The following is a 13,872-nucleotide window of genomic DNA, read 5'->3' on the forward strand; positions in this document are numbered from 1 at the left end:
TCATTATCTTTTATAGAAAATTTTGTAAAAAATTTTTTCAAAATTTTATTTCTCTAGATATCATTAGTTTTTATAGAAAATTTTGTAAAAAAACATTTTCAAAATTTTATTTCGATAGAAAATTATGTTAAAATTTTATTTATATAGAAAATTTTGTCAAAATTTTATTTCTGTAGAATTTTTGTCAAAATTTTATTTCTCTAGAGAATTTTTAAAAATGTTTTCAAAAATTTTTTATCTATACAAAAGTTTTATTTCTGTAGAAAATTATTGCAAAATTTTATTTCTACACACAAAATTTTTTTTTCTGATTCAATCACGAAATTAATTGATCCAATTAATTTTTAATTGAAATGTCTTCAATCACAGAAATGATAGTATCAATTAAAAAATTAATTGAAGGTCAATTAAAATGTTAATTGATCCAATTAAAATATTAATTGATACATTTTTTTGTGATTGATTTTTGTTTCAATTAAAAAATTTGTTGAATCAATTAAATTTTTAATTGAAAATTTTTTAAAACTCTATTAAAATTTTAATTAGAAAATTTTTAGTGAAATTTTTTTGTGTGTATAGAAAATTTCGTCAAAATTTTATTTCTATAGAAAATTTTGACAAAATTTTATTTCTCTAGAGAATTTTTTAAAAACTTTATTTCTATAGAAAATTTTTGCAAAATTTTATTTCTACAGAAAAGTTTGTCAAAATTTTATTTCTATAGAAAAATTTTGTCAAAATTTTATTTCTATAGAAAATTTTGTCAAAATTAATGGAATTGGTTTAGCCCATTGTGTAAGTAACACATAAACAATCATTCATAGGAATGTTTTGTTATTTGCTACTCCTTCATTTTTCCGGGACTTTTGCTAGGGGATTATCGAAATTCTTAAAAAAAAAATAATATATAAAATTTAGTTTTACTTGAGATTTGTGTGTGGTTAACACGTGAACAGATAGGAGAACATTGTGTGATATTTAAACAAAATCATGATTTTATGATATTTTATTGAAGATGAATACCACTTTCATAAGGTTGGATCTGAAGCAATTATAAGTAATTGTGTCTAAGTGAAAGTTGAAAAGTTGTTTACAAAAAGTCAAATCATGATGGAAAATTCAATTTTCGATGTGTGTAGAAAATCTGTTGTGTTCTGATTTAGTTTCTTTGGGTTAAGAGAATATTTCAATTTGTTCCTACAGTTTGCCAAAAATAAAAATTAATGAAACTATATGACAATGTTTTATACCTGTCCGTCCGTTCATTTGTCTCACTTTAATATTCCCCATATCAGTTAGGCTCCATTGATTTCCAATACGGAATTTTGTTCTTTTTTTTTGATATTGAAAATCATTAACAAATATGCAAACAAGCAATTCTATACAATAATGACTAGACCAGATAGTAGGATTCCTGTTAACGATTATGTTTGATTGAATTGATTTTCATTTAATTAGGTTAAGTGCTATTATGATGAATAGACACGGAAGGAACCATTTTGCTTGTTTAGAATGAAAAATGCGTTTAACACTTGGATTTGTTGGGAGTGAATGGAATGTGCTAATTAAAAAATAATAGAGCTTTGGGATTATTATATATTTCCCCCGAATGAATATTCATTGTTCTGGTGAATGTATGAACTTTATTTCGAGCGTGTCTAGTTACGTGAATTTACTCACTAACATTTCAATTTAGTGAGTAAATGAATGTGGATCCTTTTGTTTTTTTTTCAAATAAATAAAATTAATTTGTGAAATAGATGATGATCCGAGATATTAGAAAATGGTTCAATGAACATTTCGACTGATCGACTTTTTTAAATGTTCAAATTAAAAAACTCGACTTATTTCTTAAATTTCAAAATTTTATTTTTAGAGAAAATTTTGTCCAAAATTTTATTTCTATAGAAAATGTTGTCAAAATTTTATTTCTATAGAAAAATTTGTTAAAATTATATTTCTATAGAAAATTTTGTAAAAATTTTATTTCTATAGAAAAATTCGTCAAACTTTTATTTCTATAGAAAATTTTGTTAAAATTTTAATTCTCTAGAAAATTTTGTCTAAATTTTATTTCTATAGAAAATTTTGTCAAAATTTTATCTTTATAGAAAATATTGTCAAAATTTTGTTTCTATAGACAATTTCGTCAAAATTTTGTAAACAAAAAATTGTCTAAATTTTATTTCTATAGAAAATTTTGTCAAAATTTTATTTTTAGAGAAAATGTGTCAAAATTGTATTTCTATAGAAAATACTGTCAAAATTTTATTTCTATAGAAAATGTTGTTAAAAATTTTATTTTTAGAGAAAATTTGTCAAAATTTTATTTCTATAGAAAATTTTGTAAAAATTTTATTTCTATAGAAAATTTTGCCAAAATTTTATTTTTATAGAAAATTTTATCAAAATTTTATTTCTATAGAAAATTTTGTCAACATTTTTTTCTATAGAAAAATTTGCCAAAATTTTAATTCTATTGAAAATTTTATGTAAATTTTATTTCTATTGAAAATTTGATTTCAATTTTGTTTCTATAGAAAAATGTGTCAAAATATTATCTTTATAGAAAATGTTGTAAAAAAATTATTTTTATAGAAAATTTTGCCAAAATTTTATTTTTATAGAAAATTTTTCCAAAATTTTGTCAATGTTTAATTTCTATACAATATCTTGTCAAAATTTTATTTCTGTAGAAAATTTTGTCAATATTTTATTTCTATATAAAATTCTTGCAAAATTTTATTTCTCTAGAACATGATGTCATTATTTTTTATAGAACATTTTGTAAAAAAATTTTAAAAATTTTATTTCGATAGAAAATTATGTTAAAATTTTATTTATATAGAAAATTTTGTCCAAATTTTATTTCTATCGAAAATGTTGACAACATTTTATTTCTATACAATTTTTTGTCAAAATTTTATTTCTCTAGAGAATTTTTTAAAAACTTTATTTCTATAGAAAATTTTGTCAAAATTTTATTTCTATAGAAAATTTTGTCAAAATTTTATTTTTAGAGAAAATTTGTCAAAATTTTATTTCTATAGAAAATGGTGTCAAAAATTTTATTTCTATAGAAAATTTTTCCAAAATTTTGTCAAAGTTTAATTTCTATACCATATTTTGTCAAAATTTTATTTCTGTAGAAAAGTTTGCCAATATTTTATTTCTATAGAATATTCTTGCAAAATTTTATTTCTCTAGAAAATTATGTCATTATTTTTGATAGAAAATTATGTTAATGCTAAAATTCTATTTATATAGAAAATGTTGTCAAAATTTTATTTTTATCGACAATTTTGACAACATTTTATTTCTATAGAATTTTTGTCAAAATTTTATTTCTCTGGAGAATTTTTTAAAAACTTTATTTCTATCAAAAAATTTGTCAACAGTTTATTTCTCTAGAGAATTTTTTAAATTTTTTTTTCAAAAATTTTTATCTATATAAAAAGTTTATTTCTATAGAAAATTATTGCAAAATTTTATTTCTATAGAAAATTTTTTCAACATTTTTCAAAAATTTTTATCTATATAAAAATTTTATTTCTTTAGAAAATTTTGTCAAAATTAGTGGAATTGACTTAGCCCATTGTGTTTTGTTATTTGCTACTCCTTCATTTTTCCGGGACTTTTGCTATTCTATAGAAAATTTTGTAAAAATCTTATCTTTATAGAAAAATGTTGTAAAAATTTTATTTTTATAGAAAAGTTTGCCAAAATTTTATTTTTATAGAAAATTTTTCCAAAATTTTATTTGTATAGAAAATTTTGTAAAAATTTTAGTTCTATATAAAATTTTGTCATAATTTTATTTCTATAGAAAAATTTGTCAAAATTTTATTTCTATAGAAAATTTTGTAAAAATGTTTATTCTATAGAAAATTTTGTCTAAATTTTATTTCCATAGAAAATTTTGTCAAAATCTTATTTTGATAGAAAATGTTGTTAAAATGTTATTTCTATAGACAATTTCGTCAAAATTTTGTAAAAAAAAATTGTCAATATTTTATTTCTAGAGAAAATTTTGTCAAAATTTTATTTTTAGAGAAAATTTGTCAAAATTTTATTTCTATAGAAAATGGTGTCAAAATGTTATTTCTATAGGTTAGGTTAGGTTAGGTGGCAGCCCGATGTATCAGGTTCACTTAGACTATTCAGTCCATTGTGATACCACTGAGTGCTGTCCGATTCCATGTTAAGCTCAATGACAAGGGACCTGCTTTTTATAGCCGAGTCCGAACGGCGTTCCACATTGCAGTGAAACCACTTAGAGAAGTACCTCAGAAATGTCACCAGCATTACTGAGGTAGAATAATCCACCGATGAAAAACTTTTGGTGTTCGGTCGAAGCAGGAATCGAACCCAAGACCTTGTGTATGCAAGGCGGGCATACTAACCATTGCACCACGGTGGCTCCCTTATTTCTATAGAAAATGAAGTCAAAATTTTATTTCTATAGAAAATTTTATAAAAATTTTAACTCTATTGAAAATTTTATCTAAATTTTATTTCTATAGAAAATTTTGTCAAAATCTTATATTTATAGAAAATTTTGTAAAAATTTTATTTCTATAGAAAATTTTGTACAAATTTTAATTCTATAGAAAATTTTTGTCTACATTTTATTTGTATAGAAAATTTTGTCAAAATCTTATCTTTATAGAAAATGTTGTCAAAATTTTATTTCTATAGATAATTTCGTCAAAATTTTGAAAAAAAATTGTCAATATTTTATTTCTAGAGAAAATTTTGTCAAAATGTTATTTTTAGAGAAAATTTTGTCAAAAATTTTATTTTTATAGAAAATGTTGTTAAAATTTTATTCCTATAGAAAATTTTGTCATTATTTTATTTCTAGAGAAAATTTTGCCAAAATTTTATTTCTAGAGAAAATTTTGTGAAAATTTTATTTCCATAGAAAAATTTGTTAAAATTTTATTTCTATAGAAAATTTTGTAAAAATTTTAATTCTGTTGAAAATGTTATCTAAATTTTATTTCTATTGAAAATTTTATCTAAATTTTATTTCTATTGAAAATTTTATCTAAATTTTATTTCTATAGAAATATTTGTCAAAATCTTATCTTTATAGAAAATGTTGTAAAAAATTTATTTCTATAGAAAATTTTGCCAAAATTTTATTTCTATAGAAAATTTTTCCAAAATTTTGTCAAAGTTTAATTTCTATACCATATTTTGTCAAAATTTTATTTCTGTTGAAAAGTTTGCCAATATTTCATTTCTATAGAATATTCTTGCAAAATTTTATTTCTCTAGAAAATTATGTCATTATTTTTTATAGAAAATTTTGTGTCTAGAGAATTTTTTAAAAACTTTATTTCTAACGAAAAATTTGTCAACAGTTTATTTCTCTAGAGAATTTTTTAAAATTTTTATCTATATAAAAATTTTATTTCTATAGCAAATTATTGCAAAATTTTATTTCTATAGAAAATTTTGTCAAAATTTTATTTCTATAGAAAATTTAGCCAAAAATTTTATTTCTTTAGAAAATTTTGTCAAAATTTGTGGAATTGACTTAGCCCATTGTGTAAGTAACACATAAACAATCATTCATAGGAATGCTTTGTTATCTGCTGCTCCTTCATTTTTTCGGGACTTTTTATATTTCTATAGCAAATTTTGTCAAAATCTTATCTTTATAGAAAATGCTGTAAAAATTTTATTTCTATAGAAAATTTGCCAAAATTTTATTTTTATAGAAAAATTTTCCAAAATTTTATTTCTATGGAAAATTTTGTGTAAATTTTATTTCTATATAAAATGTTGTCAAAATTTTATCTTTATAGAAAATGTTGTCAAAATTTTATTTCTATAGACAATTTCGTCAAAATTTGTCAAAATTTTATTTCTATAGAAAATGCTGTCGAAATTTTATTTCTATAGAAAATGCTGTCGAAATTTTATTTCTATAGAAAAAATTGTCAAAATTTTAATTCTATTAAAAATTTTATCTAAATTTTATTTCTATAAAAAATTTTGTCAAAGTCTTATCTTTATAGAAAATGATGTCAAAATTTTACTTCTATAGAAAATTTTGCCAACATTTTATTTTTATAGAAAATGTTCCCAAAATTTTATTTATATAGAAAATTTTGTAAAAATTTCAATTCTATATAAAATTTTGTCAAAAATTTATTTCTATAGAAAATTTCGTAAAAATTTTAATTCTATAGAAAATTTTGTGAAATTCTAATCGTACGGGTCAAAAGACGACTTATTTCAATTTTCGAACAAGTCGAAAAGTCGACTATTTTAAAACTCCAATGTTCGATTTTTTTTTTAATTTCACAATGTACTTTATTTATTATCTACCAATAATAGGCTCACTTTTGTGATATTTATCATCACCATTGTCTATGCCGTTAATGTAAATGCTCCAACTCGAAAACTTCATGCTCGTGAAAGTCCTAAGCATGCCACAGTAGCAAAAGAAAATTTGATAGAAAATCAAAAGCTCTCAACAACTGAGGATTTTCATTCGACCGATTCGTTTGATTATGACGAAGGAGATTATGATAATGAAGGAGATGACGATGGTGACGGTGATACTGCTGAAGGAGCCACTGATGCAGAGGATATTACAGAAAGGCCGACAGGAAATCGCCGTAACAAGAAGGGTAAAAAATATGTGGGAATTTCATATTTTTGGGGACGTTGGGAGAAATGGAGCCGTTGTACCACATCATGCGTTCAAACACGTAGGAGGGTTTGCGTTAAAAGGTAAACGAATGAAGACTGCGGTGAAAAAATTTGTTTTTGGATACAATCATGAAACTAATTGATACAATTATTTTTTAATTAAAATTGCGAAAATGGTAATACTCGTAGTAATTACTATTTTCATTTAAAAGAGGTTAGAACAATAATTTTATTTGACGTTAGTGGAAAATTTTTATTATTTCTTAAATTTATTCAATTAAAATTAATTTAAAAATTAAATAAAAGTTTTTTTATTAAAAGAAATTTTAAACGAATTGAAAAATAGTAATTTCGTTTGTATTTGATTTTTTTTTTAATTAATTTAATCAATTCAGTTCTAATTTTAAATTTAATTAAAAAATTATTTGAGTCAACTAATATTTTAATTCCATTTGAGAACCAATTCACAAAAAATATCACCAGTGTTTTTACCCTCCACCATAGGATGGGGGGTATATTAACTTTGTCATTCCGTTTGTAACACATCAAAATATTCCTCTAAGACCCCATAAAGTATATATGTATATTCTGGGACGTGGTGAAATTCTGAATCGTTTTAAGCATGTCCGTCCGTCTGTTGAAATCACGCTAACTTCTGAACGAAACAAGCTATCGACTTGCAACTTGGCATAAGTAGTTGTTATTGATGATGTAGGCGGGATGGTAATGCAAATGGGCCATATCGGACCACTTTTACGTATAGCCCCCATATAAACCTACGCCCGGATTTGGCTTGCGGACAGGGTTGCCATTTTGGTCCGATCGTACCAAAATTGGTCCAAAAAATTATTAATATTTAAATTTGGTCCGATGGTCGGACCAAATGGTTGATTCTGGTCCATTTTCGTCAAATCTGTAATTTTTTCAAAATTTTATATAGAAAAACAAATTGGAAAAACTTTCTGTAGAAATAAAATTTTAACAAAAATTTCTATAGAAAAATGTTAACAATATTTTCTATAGAAATAAAATGTTGACAAAATGTTGTACAGAAATAAACATTTAAAAAATTGTATAGATAAAAAGTTATGCAAAAATTTTATATAGGAAGACAATTTTGTACAAATTTTATATTGAAATAACATACATGTGATAACTTTATATACAAATAAAAGGTTGAAAAATTTTCTATAGCAATAAAATTTTGAAAAAAAATTTTCTATAGAAATAAATTTGGACAAAGTTTTCTGCAGAAATAAAATTTTGACAAAATTTTCTACAGAAATAAAATTTTGTCAAAATTTTCATAGCAATAAAATTTTAACAACAATTTCTATAGAAATAAAATTTTGTCAAAATTTTCTATGTAAAATAATATTTTGACAAAATTTTCTATAGAAATAAAATTTTGTCAAAATTTCTATGTAAAATAAAATTTTGACAAAATTTTCTACAGAAATAAAATTATGTCAAAATTTTTTATAGAAATAAAATGTTGAAAAAATTTTCTATAGATTTTTACTAATATTTGAAAGTTTAAACTTTTTTGGAAAAGTTTTAACTATTAAATGCAACAATTTTATATAGGAAGACAATTTTGTACAAATTTTATATTGAAATAACATACATGTGATAACTTTATATAGAAATAAAAGGTTGAAAAATTTTCTATAGCAATAAAATTTTGAAAAAAAATTTTCTATAGAAATAAATTTGGACAAAGTTTTCTGCAGAAATAAAATTTTGACAAAATTTTCTACAGAAATAAAATTTTGTCAAAATTTTCATAGCAATAAAATTTTAACAACAATTTCTATAGAAATAAAATTTTGTCAAAATTTTCTATGTAAAATAATATTTTGACAAAATTTTCTATAGAAATAAAATTTTGTCAAAATTTCTATGTAAAATAAAATTTTGACAAAATTTTCTACAGAAATAAAATTATGTCAAAATTTTTTATAGAAATAAAATGTTGAAAAAATTTTCTATAGATTTTTACTAATATTTGAAAGTTTAAACTTTTTTGGAAAAGTTTTAACTATTAAATGATATTAATTTAATTTGGGGAAAATGGTCCGCTGGCACGAATTTTGGGCCAATTTTGGAAAAATGTTGGTCCAAAATAGAAATTCATTGTGGCAACGCTGCTTGCGGAGCTTATTGGAGGAGCAAAATTCATCCGATCCGGTTGAAATGTGGTACGTGGTGTAAGTATATGGTCTCTAACAACCATGCAAAAATTGGTCCATATCGGTCCATAGTTATATATAGCCCCCATATAAACCGATGCCCAGAGTTTACCTCGGGAGCCTCTTGAAGGAGCAAAATTCATCCGATCCATTTGAAATTTGGTGCGCATATAGTCTCTAACAACCATGCAAAAATTGTTCCATATCGGTCCATAATTATATATAGCCCCCATATAAACCGATCACAAGATTTGACCTTCAGAGTCTCTAGAAGGAACAAAATTCATTCGATCCATTTGAAATTTGGTGCGTGGTGTTAGTATATGGCCTCTAACAACCGTGCAAAAATTGGTCCATATCGGTCCATAATTATATATAGCCTCCATATAAACCAATCACCAGTTTCGGAGCTTCTAGGAAGAGCAAATATTGACCAATTTTGGCATGGTTGTTAGCAGCACAATGTAACGAGTTTAACCCGAATCGGATGAATTTTGCTCCTACAAGAGGCTCCGGAGGTCAAATCTGGGGCTGGGTTTATATGGGGGCTATATATAATTATAGACCGATATAGACCAATTTTGGCATAGTTACTAAAGACCATATACTAACACCATGTATAAAATTTCAACCAAATCGGATAAATTTTGCTTCTCCTAGAGGCTCCGAAGGTCAAATCTGGTGATCGGTTTATATGGGGGCTATATATAATATGGACTAATTTTTTCATGGTTCTTAGAGACCATATACTTACACCACGTACCAAATTTCAACTGAATCGGATGAAATTTGTTTCTTTAAGAGCCTCCGCAAGCCAAATCTGGGTATCGATTTATATGGGGGCTATACGTAAAAGTAATCCAATATGGCCCATTTGCAATACCATCCGACCTACATCAACAACAACTACATATGCCAAGTTTCAAGTCGATGGCTTGTTTCGTTCAGAAGTTAGCGTGATTTCAACAGACGGATGGACGGACATGCTTAAAACGACTCAGAATTTCACCACGACCTAGAATATATATACTTTATAGGGTCTTAGAGCAATATTTCGATGTGTTACAAACGGAATGAGAAAGTTAATATACCCCCATCCCCATCAATTAAATTTTTAATCAAAATTAATTAAAAACAAAAATTAATAGAAAATTTTCTAATGAAATCAATTAATTTTTTAATCAAATATTTATTTAATTTCCAATTAAAACTATGATTGATATTATCATTTTCGCGATTGAAGACATTTCAATTAGAAAATTAATTGGATCAATTAATTTCGTAATGTTTTTTTATGTTGAGAATCGTTTCCACAAAACAATTCCACTGATTTTTTAAATTAAAATCTTAATTAAATTTAAAAAATGAAATCAATAAATTATTTAATCAAATCCGAAAAAAATCCAATTAATAAAATGTTAGATTTTTGTCAATTTTATTTTGAAATCAATAAATTATTTAATCAAATTCTAAAAAAATCCAATTAATAAATGATTTTTCTCAAATTTTCAATTGTAATAATTTGCATGAGTTTTGCAAACAAAATCAATTAAATTTTTAATCAAAATTAATTTAAAAAAAATTAATAGAACATTTACTTATGAAATCAATTAATTTTTTAATCAAATATTTATTTAAACTGTGATTGATATTATTTAAACTGTGATTGATATTATCATTTTCGTGATTGAAGACATTTCAATAAAAAAATTAAATGGATCAATTAATTTCGTGATTGAATCAGAACAATTTGCTGAATCGTTTTCCCAAAAAGAGATATCACCGACTTTTTTAATTAAAAGCTTAATTAAGTTTAAAAATTAAATCAATAATTTAATAAAATCCAAAAAAATCCAATTAATAAAATGTTAGATTTTTGTCAATTTTAAATGGTAATAAAATCCATGCTTTCAGAATTCTGAACTCAACACAATCCGAGCCAGAGGATATCAGTTTCTATCCTGATCCCAAACTCAATCAGACCGGTTGTCTGGGTCTAACGAAAAAATTTCGCCTATGCAAAGATGATAGATGTTCCGATCCCCATACGGTGGAAATGCTCAATGACCAATGTTCGCAATTTAATCGCATCATTATACGTGGCCGCTATTACAAATGGGAAGCGGCCCAAGATGATCATAACGAATGTGTATTGCATTGTAAAGTCAAAGATTCCGACATGGTGATGAATATGAATAAATGGGTGACTGATGGTACACCCTGCCACAAGCCATCCATCTATTATACCCATTCGTATAGGCGCAAGGCGGTCTGTGTGGAGGGCATATGTAAGGTAAGTGTATCTGGAATGTTGGTCATGTTGGGGGTATCTGTTATCCTAAATTGATGATGTTTAAGTCACAGTGAATAATGATAGGGGGCTTAGATGTGAGTGAGTGAGTGAGTGTGTGTGGTGGGGGATCATCATCCGTATTATTGGCCGCTTAATATTATGACCAAGTGGACGTTTTGTGTGAACAAGTGTTTGTTAAGTTTGCCGCTTGTTCCTAGGGACTGATCATTCATGTATTATCTATCTATTCCTTTTGCTTCATCTAGGTAAAGATCATATTTTGTTTTCTTAAAAAAAAAAATTGATTGTCTTTTCACATCATCCTGTGATCCTTGTTAAAGTTAATCAACCGTATTTAAGTCAGCTTAACTTCAACTCTGTTTATAACAACTCTCAACACATTTCATGTTTGCGATTCTTCAGTTAGCAGACGCATAATCTTCAAAAGTGTTCTTGGCATTTATGTTGGTCTTGATGTTTTTTTTTTATCCAGCCTAGTTACTCCTAATGAATCCACAAGGTGCCAATTGTCGTTAAATCACTTTGATAATGATGATCACGATCAATGGGATCAATTTATTTTTATCCTATTCAATTTAAGTGATTGTTGAACTGTGAACCTAAAAACGTGTATTTTGGTATGGGTGTATTCTGGTATGTATTGGAGCTTTGTAGAGAGAGAGAGAGGTAAATTTTTCTATTGGTATATAGTGACCCTTTGTTTACTGTATACACTACAAGTTGACTATGGAATATCTATTAAAGAGATGTGTATGAGGTATACGGAGAAAAAAATATGAAAAAAACAAATAAGGAAAGTCCAAAGTCGGGCGGAGCCGAATGTGTTATACCCTGCACCACTTTGTAGATCCACATTTTCGATACCATATCAAATCTGTCAAATGTGTTGTTAAATATGTATTAGAAGTATAGGAAAATTGGAGTCATATTTACAAGTTTTTGACTTAGCAGTGGCGTTTTTACAAGGAAAATGTGGGTGTTTTGGACAATTTTGCCGAAATCAGAAAAACATACACTGAAAAAAATATTGTCGTGAGGTCAAAGATTTCATGGCTTTAAAATACGAATGCAAATTTTGCTTAGCATAGAAGACGCATTTCTCTAATATAAAGTTTTTTTCTTTGTCCAAAAGTCGACAAACTTTTCAATGAAGTCGTATTGTCCTTATAATTAAGTGATTTGATTTAAAAATGGGTATCATAACATGAAAGAAAAAATTGTTGGGCTAAGGTCAAGTTGACTTTAATAATTCAGAAAAATTCTTTAAATTTAATGAAATTGTCTTTAAATTTTTTTGTCTTTTTGCATCTTGTCTACAAAGCAAAAAATCGTTCAAATATAGGACATGTTTTTCAACACTTTATTTTAAAGACTTTTTTATTTGAAACATTGCATAAATTCTACTGGAAGTCAAGTCTGAATTTGGAAAATAAAGTTGTCGTAAACTCGTTTTTAAAGGACTTTGATAGCATACGAAGAAAAAAAGCTGAAAAAACGAAAAATTAAAATTTTCTTCCTAGAAGCAAGTACACAAAACCCAAATTTAAAAGAGAATTGTGTCTTAAAAGTGTCCTTACTTGTATTCTCTGCTTCTTTGCCTTGGAATCAATACCAACATTTTTAGAGTAAAGACAAAATCTTTGGAACCGGGCATGTTTTTTTTTTCAGTGTATATATGAGAGCTATATCTAAATCTGAACCGATATCAACCAAATTCGGCATGCACAAATACAATGTTAATTTTACTCCCTGTGCAAAAGTTCACTTAAATCAGATTACAAATTTGACCTCTGGAGTCATATGAGTGTAAATCGGACGAAAGATATATATGGCAGCTATATCTAAATCTGAAACGATTTCAACCAAAATTGGCATGTTTATCGAGAACATTAATTCAACTCTCTGTAAGGTAAAACTCTGGCTTCTGGGGCCATATACGTGTATATCGGGCAAAAGATAACAGGTTGGCTGATAAGTCCCCGGTCTGACACATAGATGGAGTCGCTAGTATTAAATGCATATTATTTTTATATAGTACCAACCTTCAAATGATTCCTGTCAAAATTTGACGTCTGTAAGTCAATTAGTTTGTGAGATAGAGCTTCTTTTGTTATTGTGAAAAAAATGGAAAAAAAAGGAATTTCGTGTTTTGATAAAATACTGTTTTCTGAAGGGAAAAAATACGGTGGAAGCAAAAACTTGGCTTGATAATGAGTTTCCGGACTCTGCCCCAGGAAAATCAACAATACTTGATTGGTATGCAAAATTCAAGCGTGGTGAAATGAGCACGGAGGACGGTGAACGCAGTGGACGCCCGAAAGAGGTGGTTACCAACGAAAACATGAAAAAAAGGATTTTGAATGACCGTAAAATGAAGTTGATCGAGATAGCAGAGGCCTTAAAGATATCAAAGGAACGTGTTGGTCATACCATTCATCAATATTTGGATATGCGGAAGCTATGTACAAAATGGGTGGCGCGCGAGCTCACATTTGACCAAAAACAACAACGTGTTGATGATTCTGAGCGGTGTCTGCAGCCGAGTTTTTCCGTCGATATGTGACAATGGATGAAACATGGCTCCATCACTACACTCCTGAGCCCAATCGACAGACTGCTGAGTGGACAGCGACCGGTGAACCGTCTCCGAAGCGTGGAAAGACACAAAAGTCCGCTGGCAAAGTAATGGCCTCTGTT

General features: G+C 26.3%; 1 protein-coding gene across 1 annotated transcript in view; it reads left to right on the forward strand.

Annotated features, from left to right (window-relative positions):
- The first annotated feature begins 935 nt into the window (after positions 1-935).
- LOC142223673 (thrombospondin type-1 domain-containing protein 4-like) overlaps positions 936-13,872 on the forward strand; it is an 80,211-nt gene continuing 67,274 nt past the window's right edge. The window contains exons 1-3 of the mRNA XM_075293523.1: positions 936-1,035; positions 6,352-6,750; positions 10,776-11,154. Coding sequence (XP_075149638.1) covers positions 1,016-1,035; positions 6,352-6,750; positions 10,776-11,154 — 798 coding nt within the window. The 5' untranslated portion in view covers positions 936-1,015. The remainder of the gene's footprint in view (positions 1,036-6,351; positions 6,751-10,775; positions 11,155-13,872) is intronic.

This window comes from Haematobia irritans, chromosome 2 (assembly GCF_050003625.1).
Source record: "Haematobia irritans isolate KBUSLIRL chromosome 2, ASM5000362v1, whole genome shotgun sequence".
Lineage (NCBI taxonomy): Eukaryota > Metazoa > Arthropoda > Insecta > Diptera > Muscidae > Haematobia > Haematobia irritans.